Genomic DNA, 19,635 nt, shown 5'->3' with positions numbered 1-19,635 from the left:
GTTATTGCCAACATTGAAGACACCTGATGTTAACAAGCAGAATCACTGAAGGAGAAAACCATAATTAAAGTCACCATTATGGAGATGAGTGTGTGTTTTAGTTGGGCTCTTCACCCTTAAATTATTAACTTTAAGTTTTGTTTGGCTGCTGTACATGAGTTATAACAGCAGATGAACAAATAAAAAATGGTGATCTGATGGTGTTGGTTGTGTTTTAACATAATCATTATTTCACTATCATTTGACCTGAATCACTGAACTCATATAGAGTACAATTCATGAGTTAGGTTAGCCTACATGTGAAATACACTAGGGCTGCAGTATAGATTATTTTAGTAATCGAGTATTCTACTGATTATTCCATCGATTAATCGAGTAATCGGAAAAAAATATATCCAAGTGAACAACAGCTTTTAAAATGAAGGTAACACTTTACAATATGGTTCATTAGTTACCTTAGTTAACATATTAAGAATGAACAATACTTCTACAGCATTTATTAATCCTAGTTAATATTCATTTCAACATTTACTGATAAATTAATCAAAGGTTGTATTTGTTAACATTAATGTACTGTGAACTAACATGAACAAACAATGAAACTAACATTAACAATACAGTTACAAATGTATTGTTCATTGTTAGTTCATGTTGGTTAATACATTAACTGTTAACTAATGAACCTTATTGTAAAGTGTTACCTAAATATATAATAACATTAACAAGCAATAATTATTTGTTTAAATTAAGTATCAAATTAATCATATGGGTTTTTTTGAACAACGCTGTTAAAATACACCATGTAAAATAAATGATATAAACTAATATAAACATAACTGTACAACATGTAGGCTACATTACGTAAAAACAAATGCCTCACTGGCACAAATGCCTCAAAAACAAATGGTCACACTACTAAGGCATAATCATATCCTTGTTTAATATTGGCCAAACTAAATTTAATTCAAATGTCAACTTAATCTTTAATATTTGGTCTCTTCTGTACGATATGCAACAGATGCTGTAATTTCTTGAAAAATAGCATGTGCAGTGCGCGTCAAAACATGCAAACTCAGTGCAAGGGTTAAACTTTTATTTTGAAATCGCGATGGACAACAATTAGCATATATTTCAGAGAGATATTTATGTATTCTCCTGTGTTAGCGTATATTTATAAATTAGTTGCGTTACGAATCTTGTGAAGTGGCGCACACTGCGAGCAGATGACAGTTATAAGCCACACAAACTCACAGCACGCAGAGATGGAGTTGGAGAAACCCGAGACGCCGACATGCATATAAATGATGACAGTGCAACTGAAACACGCGTCCGAGGTTTTGCGTTCCCAAATGCACATTATTGGAAACCTAAACTAACAGCATATGCAGAGAGTGAGTGAGTGAGTGTGTGTGTGTGTGTGTGTGTGTGTGTGTGTGTGTGTGTGTGTGTGTGTGTGTGTGTGTGTGTGTGTAGCAGCGCTTACTGTGAACGGAGCTGAGGTACTTTTAACACAATCTGCACGCATTAAAGCGTCATGCTTCTCGGTGGGGAAAAAAACCCTCTCAGCACATATTTTTTAAAATATTTTTTTGCACATATCACAGCCTTATTGATTTCATGATAGCACTATGCCATATTGTGATTGTAAATGTTTTTAAATAGATCGCGTAGCCTTAGAAAGCGATGTAATAATGCGGTTCATGGATTCTCGTCTGTGGAATGCGCCACTTCCGGTATTTTGCCGGTTACTCGAAACGGGTAAATTGCAATCGAGGATTTTTTAAAATCGAATACTCGACTTTAATCGAGGAATCGTTGCAGCCCTAAAATACACAAGCCTAATGCGATATGTTCATAATTTTTCTGTAGCTATTTTATTTTCTGAGTCTGCATTCTTCTTGACAGAGATACTGATTCTGATTGAAGATCGTCAGTGTCCTGTCATCAGTGCACCAGAACACTACGCAGTAGTCGGCGAAGTGCAGACCGCGCCAGCTACACTTAGGAGTGTCATTTATTATAAAAACAGACTCGATAATTGATACTTTTGATTTTAGCAGATCAGCTCCTCAAACTCTGGAATTCATCATCAGTGAAGCTCCTCCCACTGTAATCACATCATCAGTGAAGCTCCTCCCACTGTATTCGCATCATCAGTGAAGCTCCTCCCACTGCTATCACATCATCAGTGAAGCTCCTCCCACTGCAATCACATCATCAGTGAAGCTCCTCCCACTGTAATCACATCATCAGTGAAGCTCCTCCCACTGCTATCACATCATCAGTGAAGCTCCTCCCACTGCAATCACATCATCAGTGAAGCTCCTCCCACTGTAATCACATCATCAGTGAAGCTCCTCCCACTGCAATCACATCATCAGTGAAGCTCCTCCCACAGTAATTCAGCAATAAATGCTGTAAATCCCCATCAGCTACAAGTGAAGACGAGCATGAAAGCATCAGGAAGAGCTGAAATCTGCAGAGACTGAGTTTATTAAAGAGGACAGTGAGAACACGAGTGATCCAGAACCCTGCAGAATGAAACACACTGAAGATCCTGAAGAACAAAGAGGTTGGTGTTTATTCTTCATTCATTCATGATGCTGGAGAACATTCATGTTAGAAACATTCAAGCACTTCTTCACTTTTAGATAAACAGTTCAACTGTGAAATGGCTGCAAAAGTTTTTTTTTTTCTTTTAAACAAATGGTCAGTAAAGGGAGGTTTCATATTGATTGTTAACATCAGGTCAAACTCAATTTAAATATTTTAGATTTATTTTATATATGGTTTACAATTTGTAACAATTTTACCAGCATTTTGACCTGAATTGTGTGCGTATTTTTACTATAACAAATAATAATAATTCCAAAATGTACAAATTTACAATCTACTCCGCTTTACTGCAAACATTTGTGTTCGTTCTCACAGAGAAATTTGATCTTGTGTTTCTTGTCACACATGCGTGTGAAGTCAACGGAAGGAGAAGTTTAGTGTTTACGGCCCTTAAAAATTAAAACGTTTTAGTAGTTTTTAACATAACTATATATCAATCTAAAAGTTGGTGTCAATATAACAACTGGAAGATCAGTGTACCTCATTCATGGAAAGTGTCAGGGACGTTTAATTATTTATAAAAATACATAAATTGTTGTAATATTTTATAGCAGTTTTCTGTTACATCTGGGATAATTTTTATCTCCATTCACTCCATATTTCTCTCTTCTGATTATTTAGAAAATTTTAAAATGAGTTTTTCTTTCATGTTAGACCCGATTGAAGAGAGCGAGGAGAGTGAAGAACTGAGAGAAGTGAAGGAGGAGAGTGAAGAACTGAGAGAAGTGAAGGAGGAGAGTGAAGAACTGAGAGAAGTGAAGGAGGAGAGTGAAGAACTGAGAGAAGTGGAGGAGGAACAACATGTCAAACCTTCAGAAAAACCGAGTCGATCAAAGACTAAAAATAAATGTTTAAAGAAAAGAAAAGACAAGAAATCTTTCACCTGCACTCAGTGTGGAAACAGTTTCACAACCAAACAAAGTCTTGAGCGTCACATGAGGATCCACACCGGAGAGAAGCCGTTCACATGCTATCAATGTGGGAAGAGTTTCAGTCAATTAGCATCCCTTAATCTTCACATGAGAATCCACACTGGAGAGAAGCCGTTCACATGTGATCAGTGCGGGAAAACATTTCTTAGGGCATCACACCTGAAGACACACCTGACAGTTCATACGAAGGAGAAGCCACATTCATGTTCTGTGTGTGGAAAGAGTTTTTCACTGCTACAATCTTTATATACACATCAGAAAACTCACACTGGTGTGAGAGAGTACATGTGCTTTGAGTGTGAAAAGACTTTCATTACAGCGCACAGTTTAAAAATACACCAGAGAATTCACACTGGAGAAAAACCTTACAAGTGTTCACACTGTGACAAGAGATTCAATGTGTCATCATCTCTGAAATCACATGAGAGGATCCACCGCAGAGAGAAGCCGCACACGTGTGATCAGTGTGGAAAGAGTTTCTCTTTTAAAAGTCGCCTGAAGCGACACATGAAGATCCATGCAGTGGAGAAACCACATCACCACAGTCTGAGATCACAGTAAGTAGTTCATCTTCATGTGCTGAGAAACAAAAGCTGCTTTTCCCCCTTCGGAAAAGGGTCCAGTTGTGTTTCCACTTGAGGCTGGTACGGCACGGCACAATTACAAACCGTTCTCGGCCCTGGACTCTCAGCTAACCGTGCCGAACCGTGATGGTAGAATGTGTGTACTAGTGGTGGAAATTTTTATTCTTTCCAGAGATTTGTTAATTTACAGTTCATTCACTAAAATTATTCGTTCATTGCTTCGTTCAGTGACATTTTCTTCCTATTACACAAACAGGTAAAAAAGAGTGTCTTAAGGCCCTTGCACACTGAGTCCAAAATTCACGTCCGTAATTTCCACACGTTAAAAAATAAATACGACCTCACGTTAAATCAATCACGCTTGCACACTGCCCCCGAAACTTTTGTCCGTCTTAAAGTTAGGGCAGGGATAGGCAACTTCGGTCCTGGAGGGCCACTGTTCTGCAGAGTTTAGCTCCAACTAAACTCGTTCACTAATAGGATTTTAGTGAACGAGAAATTTAAAGTCCAGTCAATGGATTACGAGAACGATTCGTTCACCTAAAAGATTTGTTCAAAAAGAACGATTCGTTCACGAATGTAACATCACTAGTGTGTAGTGACATCGCCACTCAGGATTGGTCACTTGTCTGTTGAGCAACTTAAACACGAATGAATAATAAAATTAAAAGAAATGTCCGATAATTTCCAATAACGTGGTTCGTGTGCTCACCATGCACCGTTCATTTTCAAATGCGTTTTGTCCATAGAAATGTTTTTCTATGGAAGCAGCTTCAACTCGAGCTTAGATGCACCCCCCAGTGGGACTAATAATGCTTGGATGATGAGTATGGTAGCAAGATGTCTAAATTATGCAGGTGGAGCTTGGGAGGTGGAGGGACGCCAGAACCGCTGATTTCATTCATTTTCAGATGCGTTTTGTCCATAGAAAAGTTTTTCTATGGAAGCAGCTTCAACCTGTTTTGTTTGTTGCATGGATTGCTCCGCTAAACAGGCGAATAAAAAACTATTAACTGCTAAAATTGTATTATTATTATCAGTGTTGGGTGTAACGCGTTACTGTAATAATATTACTTTTTTCAGTAACTAGTAGTGTAAGGCATTACTCGTCTGAAAATGGTAATATTATTACAGTTTTCCCGAGCTAGTTACTTGCGTTACATTTGCCAGTAGCACCATCACACACAAGGCACACAACACAGAGAACAGAAGGGAAGGGGAGGAGGGCGTGAATGGAACAGTGATTGGTCTGGGTTTGGCACGAGGTATCATTTACCATCACCGATTGGCCGACACCCGGCAGCCAGCCGCAGAGCGGCATCCTCAAAGACAGATGGGGGAAAATGGAAGCGTCAACAACGGCAAGCTGAGGAAGGTTCCCAGCAACAGAAAGCTAGTTTTGACGGGTGGAGATTCAGTAATTATTTTGAATATGTTCAACGGAAGGAAAATAACTTGACGGTGAAGTGCACACTCTGCCCGGGGAGAAAGCTGCTCTCCACCGCTTCCGACAGCACGGACACATCAAGCTCGTTGCGAAGCGACAGAGTGACATGAATGAGCAGCCCCACAAGCAGCAAAAAGTTTAGACTTGTTATCCCATACGGAAATGTAATATATGTACATATATGAAATATACATATATGAAATATATCCACATATATAAAATATAAACCTATTAGAAAATGGAATAATTGACATATAAAACCAGCCCATATATTTTATGTATGTATAATAGTTTTTTTTTTACATACATGTCACATATATATAATTATCAGTTTTCAAATATAATTTGTTTAGTATTTGTTTTGTTTTTATGAGCTGGTCAAGAAGAGGTAAAATAATAATAAATAATACATTTTATTTATAAAAGATTCGAAAATGAAATGTGGATATGTAGACTTGATCTGTAGACTTGAAATAAATAGTTAAATAGTAAATAGTTTGGCATATATAATAATAATTTAACATTTCCGTATGGGATAAATTGACAATCAAATTTATTGATTGTTTGCACCAGACGGTGTTTGTTAAACATTGAGTAAATTAATACTTGTTTTTTGTACTTGATTGCACAAGGACAGTTGTTTGTAGTTATGTGTGCTAGACAGTGCCAGTCTGTTGTTGGCGTAATAAAGACCCTTAAGAACACTCCTCTTTGTATGTTCTCCCTCCATCTGATGCATCTCAGGCAATTATAAAGTAATTAAGAAAAAAAATGTAACTAGTAATATAACTAGTTACTTTCTCCAGGGAGTAATAAAGTAAAGTAAGGCATTACTATTTTTGAGAGTAATATGTAATATGTAATATATTACTTTTTTGAGTAACTAGCCCCAACACTGATTATTATACAAAAGTCTCATTAAAACGTCTACAAATATTTAAAACTGATCAGCAATCAGGCAAAACCCATAGGCACTTGTTCAATGGTTCGCTGCATGATGGGTTCACAGAGATCATTGACATTTCAAAACGCTTATGAGGCAACGAAGCCTCGTTTACTGAAATCACTTGACAGTTTGATACACGCTCTGAACCACTGATTTGAAACAAAGATTCATAAAGGTGTCTGAGCTTCGTGAAGAAGTGTTTTGAAATCTCCCATCACTACTTTAACTACATGAGTAAGACATGATTAGCAAGTTGTTTGCATAAAAAAGTCCATTGAAACTCACTTGATTTAATGTTTCTTTTCGACCCGATTGACGTGAACAAGAAAGGAAAAACAGAAGCCAAAAAATCTGTCTCCTAAAAAACGCTTCACATGCAAATCAAGTCTGAAGATTCACATGAGGGTTCACACTGGGAAGAAGCGAAATGCTTGAAGTCCTTTACTACAGAAGATTAACTGAAAGACCACCAGAAAATTCACACTGGAAAAACCTTTGGAGGCAAAGTTCAGGAGCTGAAGAAGAGACCATAACACTTTTAATAGAGACATGAATCCGATATTAATTTTGTACTCGTTCTTCATTGATTTTCATCAGAACATCTAGTTTCTCTTCCACTTCGACTCTTCCATGCAAACTGAAGAATAAACATTTTAAGAATCTATTTCAGATATGCTTCCTTACATAATATCTATCCTCTATGATAATGTTAAGGTTTGAGCAATCAAGTCAGGATGATTGGATTAGCAATACAATAGAGTGTTAGAGTGTTGAACAGAGATTGGCTCGGTTTCTCTTGAGCAATCTAGATAAACTGTCAAACTGGTTTTCGCTTGATAGAATCAACTCCTCCCTGCTTTTGTATGCTTTGTTTGAATGTCTCCACCCCCAGAAGTCCCTCCTCCTAAAATGCCCAAAAAGATACCAGGTATATACTGTTTAGATCAGACTGTTTGAAAGAACTGCAGACGCGCTCAATAAAGAATAACTTCTGCTTGAACGTGATCCAAACGTCTCCTGGTCTTTGCTTAGAAGAAGGAAAAGTTTCCTACAAAACGCAAGATATACTTTTATGTATCTTTGAAACTGGACACTTTCTTCTCTTGAGATGCTTTGGCTCTTATAAGTCAGTAAAGAGAGAGATCTGTCTCATTCACTTTCCCTTTTACTTTATGTTTGTATTTGCTTTATATAATTATTGATTAAACTATTTTATCAACATCTCATTGTTAGTGTCCCTTTTAATTTTCTTCTGATTGAATCAGGAATAATTTGAGGAATAAACAGTCATGAAGTGCCTGATATGATTGCTTTTTAAACTTTCCATGTTTTCAATTTCTCAAAGCTTTTAAATGCCTAACTAAATTAAATTTCACCCACACATGACTGACATTGAATGAGATTGCTGTCTGTCCCCAACAGACATTCAACTGACTAACTTGGCAACTACAATTTATTCTTCTAACCATAACCCCTAACCATAACCTAACAGTCTACTAATACTCTAACGACAATTAGTTGACATGTAGTGGAAACATTACTATAGTAGAATGTCTAAAGTGGACTATCAAAATAAAGTGTAGGCGATATTTTACATTATTTACGCTTGTTCACAGAAGTTTATCCTGCAGAAGCTCGTCCACTCATGAGGAATTTATTGGATGTCACTTCAGCTTAAAGATTATTAATAGAGGTGTATTTGTTTCCACCAATCTCTGCACAAGTGAAGTTTACGTATGATGATGAAAGCACGTTAGTGCGAGCCTTCCCGGAACCCATAGAGAATGCATTGCAGTGCCTGCAGTTAGAAAAACAAAATATTTGTATTAAAGTCTATGGGAACACTGGGCGATTCTCGGCCAGAGTAAAATCGTCAAAAAAGGGGCGGTATTCCACAGAACGAGACTTGATGCTGATTGGACTATAGTACCGTATCTTGAACCGTACCGCTAGCGTAGTACCGACATTTTTCTTTGGCAGATTACATTTACTTATTAAAATTGATGTCTATTCTAAAACTTTATATTGTATTACAGGGGTATTTTCTGTAGACACAAATATGTAACATGATGGTTAATGATTCAAGGGGAATCAGAATACCAAATCCTGACTGACGAGAGGAGGCACTGGGGATGGAGGAGGGGAATTCGGCATGAGAAACGCGATAGCTGCTGATAATATTGAAGGAGCTTATATATGTATACGGTGATAGGCGTCGTATTCCTATAGGTAGATGTGGATCAGCTGATGCGAGCTTGACTAACGTGACCTGCCAGAACTAACGCTACGCTTGATGTTTACATGCATCAAAGGTCAAAAAAACTTTTCATTTTCTCATAATATACATTTGCACATTCACCAGATTTTCAATGATTCTCAAACGACTCCCCAAATTAATCAATCTCTGTAAATCCCTCCTTTTCACGAGTTACACTGCTCTGATTGGCCGTTTACCGCGTACAGCACGCGTCGAAAACAAAAACTCCCATTGCCATAACAACAACAGCTCTGCATGTCCTGGGGAGTCCTACACCGTAAACTAAACACAGTAACGAACAATGATGCCGATTTTACCATATCAATCCGAGCGTGAGTCCGACGATGAAACACTAGAATAACTAATTATTCAACCCGAACCTTCATCGCAAGGACGACTCGAGCAGGACGTTTCAGTGATTCACTTCTCAGTTTGAGGAACATTATGAGATGTTGCAATTCCTCACCATCAGCATTAACAAGTGCATGTCCATCAACCGATTATTTTACTTGTGCTAATTTATTTACTGAGTATGTTTCTAATATATTGCGGTGAACGTGTGGAAACTGTATCAATAACAGTGCATGTTTGCAACATACATTAGCCAAGCTCTAGCGTGAATGACTGATGTAACATACAATACAATACAATATACTTTATTGTCCCCTTAGGGAAATTTGTCTTGGGCACATATGCATATATGTATATGCTGCATTTTTAAATCACACAGACCAACAATAAAAAAAACAGTATAAAAACAAAAACACTCATTGCTAGCTAGGGACGATCGAGTCTTTAAACTTGTCATTCAGGATTCTAATGGAGGTAGGCACGAAAGAGTATTTATATCGGTTAAGTCGACATTTGGGCACTCTATATCTTCTGCCCGAAGGCAGAAGGGCATACTCCGAATAAAGAATGTGGGAGGGATCCACCAGTATTCTGTGTGCCCCTCTGTACACAGACTGCCCGTACAGTGTTTGAAGCGATGGATGGTCTTTCCACTCCACAATTTTCATGCCAGTTTTGATAATGTAAGAGAGTCTGTTTTTTAACTGTACAGAGAGGTTACCGTACCAGGCTTGGATCCCGTACCTGATTAGGCTCTCCAGAACAGCCTGTTAAAATACAGTCATAATCGTTTTGCTGACACCATACAGCCTGAGTCTCCACAGAAAGTAAAGTCTTACTTTACTTCCTGAGTAAATAAACAAAAACATTATGTAAATAAATCCTGAACATAAACATTGGTAAAACAAATCTTGCTCCATGCTTAATCTTTCCTCAAAGTAGTGAGAACGACAGACAATCTGCATTAATAGACACAGTTTTATGTAATAGTCACACGTCGGAGGCGGTACAATCCTAACAACCTGCGTACCCTTCCGATGTCTTCTAGTACTATTTTTTATTTTCCTATTGGTCTCTGGAATTGCCAGTCGGCGGTAAACAAAGCTGATTTCATTACATCTATTTCTAGTCATTTAGGTCTCAGCCTTTTGGCCCTGACTGAGACCTGGATCAGACCAGAGGACACTGCCACACCGGCTGCGCTCTCCTCTAACTTCACTTTCTCACACACCCCTCGCCTGACTGGAAGGGGTGGAGGTACTGGTCTGCTCATCTCAAATGATTGGAAATTTAATAATTTACCACCTCTGTGTAACAACAGCTCATTTGAATCACATTCTATTACCATCACCAGTCCTATTAAAATCCATTGTGTAGTTATATACCGCCCCCCAGGTCAGCTTGGCAGTTTCTTAGAGGAGCTTGATGTGCTACTCTCTTCTTTCCCCGAGGATGGCACTCCTCTCATAGTTCTTGGAGACTTCAACATCCACCTTGAAAAACCTCAAGCTGCTGATTTCCACACTCTGCTTGCCTCATTCAACCTCAAACGAGTATCGACTGCGGCTACTCACAAATCAGGTAACAAACTAGACCTTATCTACACACGCTACTGCTCCACTGACCATACTCTAGTCACTCCACTGCAGACCTCAGATAACTTCCTCCTCACTCTCACCCTCTCGTCTATCCTCTGTGATCTCATCCACACTTCCTCCACCAGATCAGCTCTCATGCACTAGATACTAACAATGCCACTTGGACAACATCTGCCCCCTTTCCTCCAGGCCAGCCCGCGCCACGCCCTCTGCCCCCTGGTTATCTGATGTTCTCCATGAACATCGTGCTAAACTCAGGGGTGCAGAGAGGAAGTGGCGCAAATCAAAGATCATACTAACCTTGGTCTTCATCAATCCCCCCTCTCTTCCTTCTCTGCTAACATATCTACTGCTAAAATGACATACTATCACAACAAAATTAACAATTCTTCTGACTCTCGCATGCTTTTCAAAACCTTCTCCTCTCTTCTTAACCCTCCTCTTCCTCCTTCATCAACCCAAACAACCCAAGATAGTGATTTTGCCACATTCTTCATAAACAAAACTATCACCATCAGCGGCCAATTTACTAATCCACAAATTAACACACACATTTTACCAGCTAACACACACACTGTACCCTCCTTCTCCTTGCTTTCAGAGACAGAAGTCTCCAAACTCCTCCTTTCCAAACGCCCTACTACCTGTCCGCTTGATCCTATTCCCACTAACCTACTTCAAGCTATTTCTTCCTCTGTTATACCCACACTCACACACATCTCTTCACACTGGTACATTTCCCACAGCATTCAAGCAGGCTCGGGTAACCCCACTGCTTAAGAAACCCACTCTAAATCCAGCACATCTAGAGAATTACAGACCGGTATCCCTTCTTCCATTTGTCGCAAAAACACTTGAACGAGTTGTTTTCAACCAGATCTCCTCCTTTCTTACGCAGAACAACCTCTTGGACAACAATCAGTCTGGCTTCAAAAGCGGACACTCAACTGAGACTGCTCTGCTCTCAGTAATTGAAGCTCTGAGACTGGCAAGAGCCGTTTCCAAGTCCTCAGTTCTCATCCTGCTGGATCTGTCTGCTGCCTTTGACACAGTTAACCACCAGATCCTCCTGTCAATCCTAAAGATGAAGAGGATCTCGGGAACTGCACTCCAGTGGTTCAAGTCTTATCTCTCGGGAAGGTCCTTTAGGGTGTCGTGGAGGGGTGAGGTGTCTAAGACCCAACATCTAGCTACTGGGGTGCCTCAGGGCTCAGTGCTTGGACCACTTCTCTTCTCCATCTACACGACATCACTAGGCTCTGTGATTCAGAAACATGGCTTTTCCTACCACTGCTACGCTGATGACACACAACTCTACCTCTCATTCCAGCCGGATGATCCGACGGTAGCCTCTCGCATCTCAGCCTGCCTGACAGACATTTCTGGCTGGATGGAGGACCACCACCTTCAACTTAACCTTGCGAAGACAGAGCTACTTGTAATCCCGGCTAACCCAGCACTTAATCACAACTTCACCATTCAGCTAGGCTCGTCATCCATAACTCCATCAAGATCAGCCAGGAACCTTGGAGTTGTAATTGATGACCAATTGAATTTCACAGACCACATTGCTGGCAATGCCCGGTCATGCAGATTTGCCTTGTACAACATCAGAAGGATCAGGCCCTTCCTATCAGAGCATGCTACACAACTCCTTGTTCAGGCGCTTGTTCTATCCAGACTGGACTATTGTAATGCTCTCCTGGCCGGTCTCCCAGCTTGCACTGTCAAACATCTGCAACTGATCCAGAATGCTGAAGCCAGAGTGGTCTTCAACGAGCCGAAGAGAGCACACGTCACTCCTCTCCTCACGAAATTGCACTGGTTGCCGGTTGCCGCTCGCATCAAATTTAAGTCACTGACGTTTGCCTACAGAACAACCACTGGCACTACTCCCCTGTACCTAAACTCACTACTTCAGACTTATGTGCCATCCAGAAACTTGCGCTCTGCAAGCGAGCGGCGTCTTGTGGTGCCAACACAAAGAGGCACAAAATCTCTTTCTCGGACCTTTACCATGACTGTTCCCTGCTGGTGGAATGATCTGCCTAACTCAGCCAGAGCTGCTGAGTCCGTAACCATTTTTAAGAAACTGCTGAAGACGTATCTTTTTCGGCAGCACTTGATCCAGTACTACTAACACTTTCTTATCTATTAAAATAAATAAATAAATTGCATTGGATTGTACTGTGCAATTGTACTGGGTCATAGCACTTGCATACTGTTGTCCTACTGCTAGTTTAATTGCTTCTATTGTTTCTCATTTGTAAGTCGCTTTGGATAAAAGCGTCTGCTAAATGAATAAATGTAAATGTAAATGTTGCATAAACTTCACATTCAGCGGCCCCATCGCTTCAGTAAATGTTCTCTTGCACGCACTGTGAGTTTGAGTCAGTCGCGCTGTCTGTTTGAAAAGCAAAACGCATGTTTTTACTCCAATCTCATTTCATAACGTCATAACAATTGTAAACATTTGAAGTAACATTTGATAATCAATTATATTTTTACTCTAGTGTAGTGTTACTGAAGTGTTTAACGATTTATAGGCTGCCTAGCTGCTATAGGCTTGTTATTATTATTGTATGCAGCACTGCACGTATATGCCTACAAGACACAACAAGGTGTTCATTACATAGGCTATTTTTTTTAAATCGCAATTTTTACCCAAGTTTAAAAATCTAAAAATGTATTCCCACAATCGTGCAGCCCTATAGTTTATCTTGATATCACTATGTTCACAGTTGTTTTGTTTTTGTTTTTAACAGGGACCAGATGAGAGACCACTGTCCTGCTGACTTAAACATTCACATGATTCTCTGTACGTGTAGGCCTACATGGTAAAATGAAAAATCAAACAACATGGAAATGACATCATATAATATATAAGCAGTGTTGACAACAGTAAATTCTCCTACACAATAGGACACATACATCACTCACTCGGATGTCTATTTCATGTTGTGATGTGCTCATCTGCGATACTTATCAACGATTTTCCTGTCAGATGTTAATAGACATTTAGCATTTTAAAGATGTATATGGTTTATGTAAATCCAATTTAGAGATGTGGTGGCGCCAATATTGTTGCTGCATACCCCTCTGACACTGGGTAGTTGCGCCCCTGAATTTACATAAGCCCCGCCCCCGTGAACACGCAGGGTTGTTGTAGTCGAGCACATTTATGAGTCAACAGTGTGTTTTTGCTAACCCTCAAAAAGTGACAACTTTAACATTCACAAATATCATGGAGTATTTTGAGCTAAAACTTCACACACACACACACACACACACACACACACACACACACACACACACACACACACACACACACACACACATCAGAGATTTATTTTACATCTTGTGAAAAGGGCATTTTACCACCCCTTTATTCATTTTCAGTTTCTGCTCATGTAAATGTTTTACTTTATAGTGATTCATGTTGTTATCATAAGATCAAACTAGATTAATTTGGTCATATTATGCAGCTGTAATTATTTATCTGTAGTGGTTTATGAAGATGAGTGTCATCATTAGTGATTGTTTTTGTGTTATTGATGTTTTATCCATGTTAAATAACAGTATTGTCTTACAATTGAGCAGTTTAATAGTCTTTAGTCATCTATCTGACTCAAATAATGTGTTTCTAACAGCAAACACTCAGAATAAAGTGAGATGATCTGCTGATGATCCTGAATGGCTTGTTGAATGAGTGTTGATAGTCTGAGGCTCATCAATATTAACAGATCTGCTGAAAACACGTTTATTTCATGACAATAGTTCCTGTTTTCACCTAATTTATTATGCTGATGTCTTCAGATCTCCTGTAAATTGTCACTTAAAGCTCATTTAATTGGTGTCAGCAGACTGAGGGGTTTTGTTGGCTACTAAGTTTATTTCTGTGTTTATGTTTACTGTTTTTCTTACCATTATTTATATTTGGAAGAATTTAAAGTATTTATATAATTTTCTATATTTCTAGATACCTGGATTTATAACGAAGAAGCAGAATGTTAGGATTAGCAATAGCCTACAATAAAATAAAAAAAAATGAATTGGCATCAGTTACTGTACGATGAATAGATAGACAGACATAAATCCTTATGTAAAAGGTTAAAGAATGACAAATATTTTTGCAACCTTTCATTTTCTATTTTGTGGGTATGTGAGTTTATTTCACCAAAATCTTGTATTGTTCAGTCACTTCGTGGTAGCTCACAGGTATTGGGAGAGTTGTTGTTGTGTAAGTGCGCCCTCTATCGGATAGAGGCTGGCGGTGGTCATATACTGACTTCAAGCGTTCGTTTCTCAGTCTGCATATTCTTCTGGACTGAGAGAGGTATGTGTTCACATCAGTGCAATGTAAGCTTGAAATATACCGGTTGTAACTTTAGCGCACATGTTAACTTGTACTTGTATTTTATGTTGAGTGCACATACGTTTAGTTGAGATGTGTCAAAAACTGCTGTTTTGAATGCTTAAGGAATTGCTAACATAGCTAACGTTTATAGCCTCGTGGTTTGTCGCCATTCTGTCGTCTTGTAATGAAGCCCACAAGTTTCAGTCTTCCTTTTTCTTATGCTAGGCTGATTCTGACTGGAGATAGAATCCTGAACTTTTGCTCTCTTTGACATTGTACCGGTATGTACTTCCAATACAAGGTTTAGAATATAATGTGTATTTAAAAGTTTTCTTGTATTGATTGATGTTCAATGGCACTGAACAGCCCAGATGTAAAGCATACACATTTTGCTTCATGCATGTTACTGTATGTGTTAACTAGTGAAAGGAAGATAGTTTATTTCATGTTGTATATTGTTAATATAAAACATTAACGTTATTACACATCATTACCCATAGTTAATAACAGAACACGCAATATGACACATAGCCTACATGTGAAATACACTAGGGCTGCAGTATCGATTCTTTTAGTAATCGAGTATTCTACTGATTATTCCATCGATTAATCGAGTAATCGGATACAAATATATCCACGTGAACAACAGCCTTTAAAATGACTTAAAACACAAATAGGTAACACTTTACAATATGGTTCATTAGTTAACTACCTTAGTCAACATATTAAGAATGAACAATACTTCTACAGCATTTATTAATCCTAGTTAATATTCATTTCAACATTTACTGATACATTAATCAAAGGTTGTATTTGTTAACATTAATGTACTGTGAACTAACATGAACAAACAATGAAACTAACATTAACAATACAGTTACAAATGTATTGTTCATTGTTAGTTCATGTTGGTTAATACCAGTGTTGGGGTAGTTACTCAAAAAAAGTAACTAGTTACTAGTTACTTCTGTAAATTGTAATGAGATTACTTTACTAGTTACTGCATTTGAAAAGTAACTTCACTACTTATTACTTTACTTTCCCGTTTCTTAATTTACCGTGTAGATACATGGACAAACATCATAGCCCTATCATCATTTAGCCTGCATGTCCGCATAGTGTTTATAAATGTAGCCGATAAAAATGGCATGTAAAACCATATAAAATAACAATATCCCTGTCTGCACAAAGAAATATGCCTCACTGTAAAATCTACAAAAAACAGGATTATGTCCGTGGTGGTAGACACATGATCAGGGCTGGACAGAGATAAACATTATATTTTATTTTGACGGAAACTGCAAAACTGAAACTTTCTTCTCCATCTGTATTTTGACCATAGACCGTATATAAGAGATTTTGACAGATACACTGACACTGCACGCTCGCTCAAAGCCCAAAGGTGGAGGCATTTAAAGATGTGATTGGGCCAGTCCAGTGTCAATCAAGAAAATAACCAATGGGCCAATCTACGTGTTTCATGGGCCGGTCTGTCAGAAAAAAAACTAACGCTGACTTTTTTTAACCAATGCATTACACCGGCACTTACCCAGCGCCGCCAATTAAGCAAAACAAAACGAATGGGCCGCCGATGCACGAGTTTTATGAGCCGTTAAGACAAACGAACAAAAAAGTTTTAGATGCATCGGATCGGCCCAAAAAGCCGTGAATCTCCCGGTAGTCCCGATGGCCAGTACTTGCCTGCCAGGGCATAGAGTGAATTTCTGGCAAATATTTTTGTCCTTTCGAGCAATAAACTGAAAGTAATGTGAATATCGCCACTGGCCGAAACTCGCGTCTCCGTCTCTATCTCCATTCCTCTCTGTTCTTCGCACCAGCAGCTACGTCACTCAAATCGATCTCTATGGCAACGGTGCCCAGGCAAGCACACACACACAGGCGTGCACGCACCACTTCGACAGATCAGAGCTTTACACACATGAAAACACGGCTTGGGTAACGCAGGAAAGCGCGTTCCTATAGTCTAGTAAAGTAGTATAGTTACTGATATTTTTAGTGTAATGCGTTACTTTACTTCGTTACCCAAAAAAGTAATATCGTTACTGTAATCCGTTATTTTGTAACTCGTTACCCCCAACACTGGTTAATACATTAACTGTTAACTATTGAACCTTATTGTAAAGTGTTACCTAAATATATAATAACATTAACAAGCAATAATTATTTGTTTAAATTAAAGCTGCAGTCCGGCAGTTTTTTGGGTTTAAAAATATCAAAAAATACATTTTTGAAAAAAAACGTAACCAGCCAGTGTTCAAAACGATCTGCTTGCCTTACCTCAATTTAAAACGGTAAGCTTGTAATAATGATTTTAATTCCAGTGGTACTGGTGGATTTCCACGGAAATTTTGAGCATGTCTTTGCGTCATTACGTCACTTCTGTACACATAGAGAAGGAGTCCCCGGCTAGCATGTGTGGATGATGGAGGTGGAGATTTAGTTTAGCACTTGGTATGGCGGATCCCGAAAGTTTAAAGCGACAATCACCGGTGACAACTGGAGATTCACCAGTTGTAAAACCCAAAGACTTCGGACTTCAGAGTGGCTACAGAAAAAATATATTTTTCACGTTTTGACATGATATAGCAATCGTTAGATTTAATCAGCATGATATAGCCTACTGCAATGCTTCCCCCCACCCCCCGAATTTGGTCAGAACAAAAGTGAATGTTACTTACTTGAAGTGGGGAAATTCTATGTTCTAATGTTGACACTTTCAAAAAGTATACTCTGAGATTGCTGATGACAGTACAGTATCCACAGCGACGCGGCAGCGACAGGTTCTCCTCAATACATTGTGTTCATCCGCGCTGTTTCATGCCGATTTACTACCCACGCACAGTTAATAATTCCGCGAATAACTGCAATTGCAGATTTCGAACAGAGATGTCGACAAAGAGGAAAAACGACGGACTGCAGCTTTAAGTATCAAATTAATCATATGTTTTTTTTAACAACGCTGTTAAAATACACCATGTAAAATAAATTATAAACTAATATAAACATAACTGTACAACATGTAAGCTACATTACGTAAAAACAAATGCCTGCAGAGTGCACCAACGGTCTGGTTACACTACTAAGGCATGATCAAATCCTTGTTTAATATTGGCCAAACTAAATTTAATTAAAATGTCGACTTAGGCTAATCTTTAATATTTGGTCTATTCTGTACGATATGCAACAGATGCTGTAATTCCTTGAAAAATAGCATGTGCAGTGCACGTCAAAACATGCAAACTCAGTGCAAGGGTTAAACTTTTATTTTGAAATCGCGATGGACAACAATTAGCATATATTTCAGAAAGATATTTATGTATTCTCCTGTGTTAGCGTATATTTATAAATTAGTTGCGTTACGAATCTTGTGAAGTGGCGCACACTGCGTGCAGATGACTGTTATTGTCATGATTCTGCCATCTAGTCCTTGTCTTTCTTTAAGTCTTGAGGCAGGATCATGACAGACCCATGTTTTATGTGCAAACACATGGCCTTGTTGGGCCATGTGCTTGTGTTGTCTTGTCATCTAGCCCCGCCCTCCTTGTTATCCTCGTTTTGTCATTATTGCTTTACCTGTGTCACCTGTTGTTATCATTAGTCTCGTCATTATTGCTTTACCTGTGTCACCTGTTATGTTATCGTTAGTCTCCCTATTTAATCCCCTTGTGTTTTCTGTCCTGTGTCGGTTCATTGTTAATCCATGCCAAACCTTTGTCAGAGTCTGTGAGTATTTAGTTGTTTGTTTTCTTGTAGTTATCTGTCACAGTCACAGTCTAGTTAGTCTCCATTGTTCTGTCTATGTTCTGCCCCCTTGTGGGCTTTGTTTTCCCCGTTATTTGTTTAATAAATCGTGTTGCCCTGACTACTGTCTGCGATTGGGTTCGTCCTTCCTCACTAGGGCTGCACGATTTTGAGAAAAAACCTAATTGCGGTTTTTCTGACAAATATTGCGATTGCGGTGCGATTTTTGATTTTTGCGTTCGATACTTTTAAGTGCATAAAACCTAAAATTATGAATAAAATGTGTTGTTACTTCGACACAGAGGGTTAAATAAACTACATACATAGTGATTGAGGTAATGAGATTGTTCGATGCTTCGTGATTATTAAATACCTGAACCAAAATACCAAAGAATAAGAAGACATAATGGAAATTAACTTAAACACTTGGTCATTTGTTTTTAAATTCTTTAACACTGAAAAATAGAAAATGAATTCTTATTAGATTTAGATTTACAATTAGAAAAACAAAATAATTCTCTAGTCCACTGCCATTTACTGAACATGAAACTGTTATATTGCACACATTTTAAAATAAGAGTAATAATATAATAAAATAAAATAAGTAATAAAATAATAGAATTACGGTGAAAAAACGAGACAACACAGACTCATATCAACAAAAATACTAGGCCATCTTGGTTAATGTTTCAGAAAAGTTAAAATGAGAAGAGTTACAGTGTTTCCTTTAGGATTTTTTTAGCAGTGCGGAAAGGTCTGTCCAAACAACAAACACCCCTGATGCT

General features: G+C 38.5%; 3 protein-coding genes across 5 annotated transcripts in view; 2 read left to right on the top strand and 1 right to left on the bottom strand.

Moving 5' to 3' along the window:
* Nucleotides 1-19,635, bottom strand: part of LOC307000690 (uncharacterized protein) — a 441,581-nt gene that overhangs the window by 26,655 nt on the left and 395,291 nt on the right. The gene's annotated exons all lie outside the window — the stretch shown is intronic.
* LOC307000955 (uncharacterized protein) lies at nt 1,266-4,238 on the top strand. Of its 2 annotated transcripts, none has more exons than XM_079616983.1 (2): nt 1,266-1,391; nt 3,271-4,238. In XM_079616983.1, exons 1-2 carry the CDS (start codon nt 1,292-1,294, stop codon nt 4,107-4,109), a joined length of 939 nt encoding a protein of 312 aa, XP_079473109.1. In that variant the 5' UTR covers nt 1,266-1,291; the 3' UTR covers nt 4,110-4,238. The 2 variants fall into 2 exon arrangements, with proteins under 2 accessions (XP_079473109.1, XP_079473110.1); XM_079616984.1 differs by lacking the exon at nt 1,266-1,391 and adding an exon at nt 2,061-2,572.
* The window catches only part of LOC307000959 (uncharacterized protein), a 44,648-nt gene continuing 40,013 nt past the window's right edge, over nt 15,001-19,635 (top strand). Inside the window, exons 1-2 of one of the 2 annotated variants that reach the window (XM_079616997.1) lie at nt 15,001-15,067; nt 15,314-15,369. The gene's annotated coding sequence lies outside the window, so the exon portion shown is untranslated. The remainder of the gene's footprint in view (nt 15,068-15,313; nt 15,370-19,635) is intronic. The other variant, XM_079616996.1, reaches the window with a different exon arrangement.

This window comes from Phoxinus phoxinus (assembly GCF_949152265.1).
Source record: "Phoxinus phoxinus genome assembly, chromosome: 1".
Taxonomy (NCBI): domain Eukaryota; kingdom Metazoa; phylum Chordata; class Actinopteri; order Cypriniformes; family Leuciscidae; genus Phoxinus; species Phoxinus phoxinus.
This window is presented reverse-complemented; position numbering and strand designations above follow the sequence as displayed.

What these genes read in the sequence shown, in the direction of transcription:
- LOC307000955 (XM_079616983.1), top strand. Translation starts at nt 1,292, where the DNA reads ATGCATATAAATGATGACAGTGCAACTGAAACACGCGTCCGAGGTTTT. An exon ending in ACTAACAGCATATGCAGAGA is followed by an intron (nt 1,392 to 3,270) that starts GTGAGTGAGTGA and finishes CTTTCATGTTAG; the next exon opens with ACCCGATTGAAGAGAGCGAG.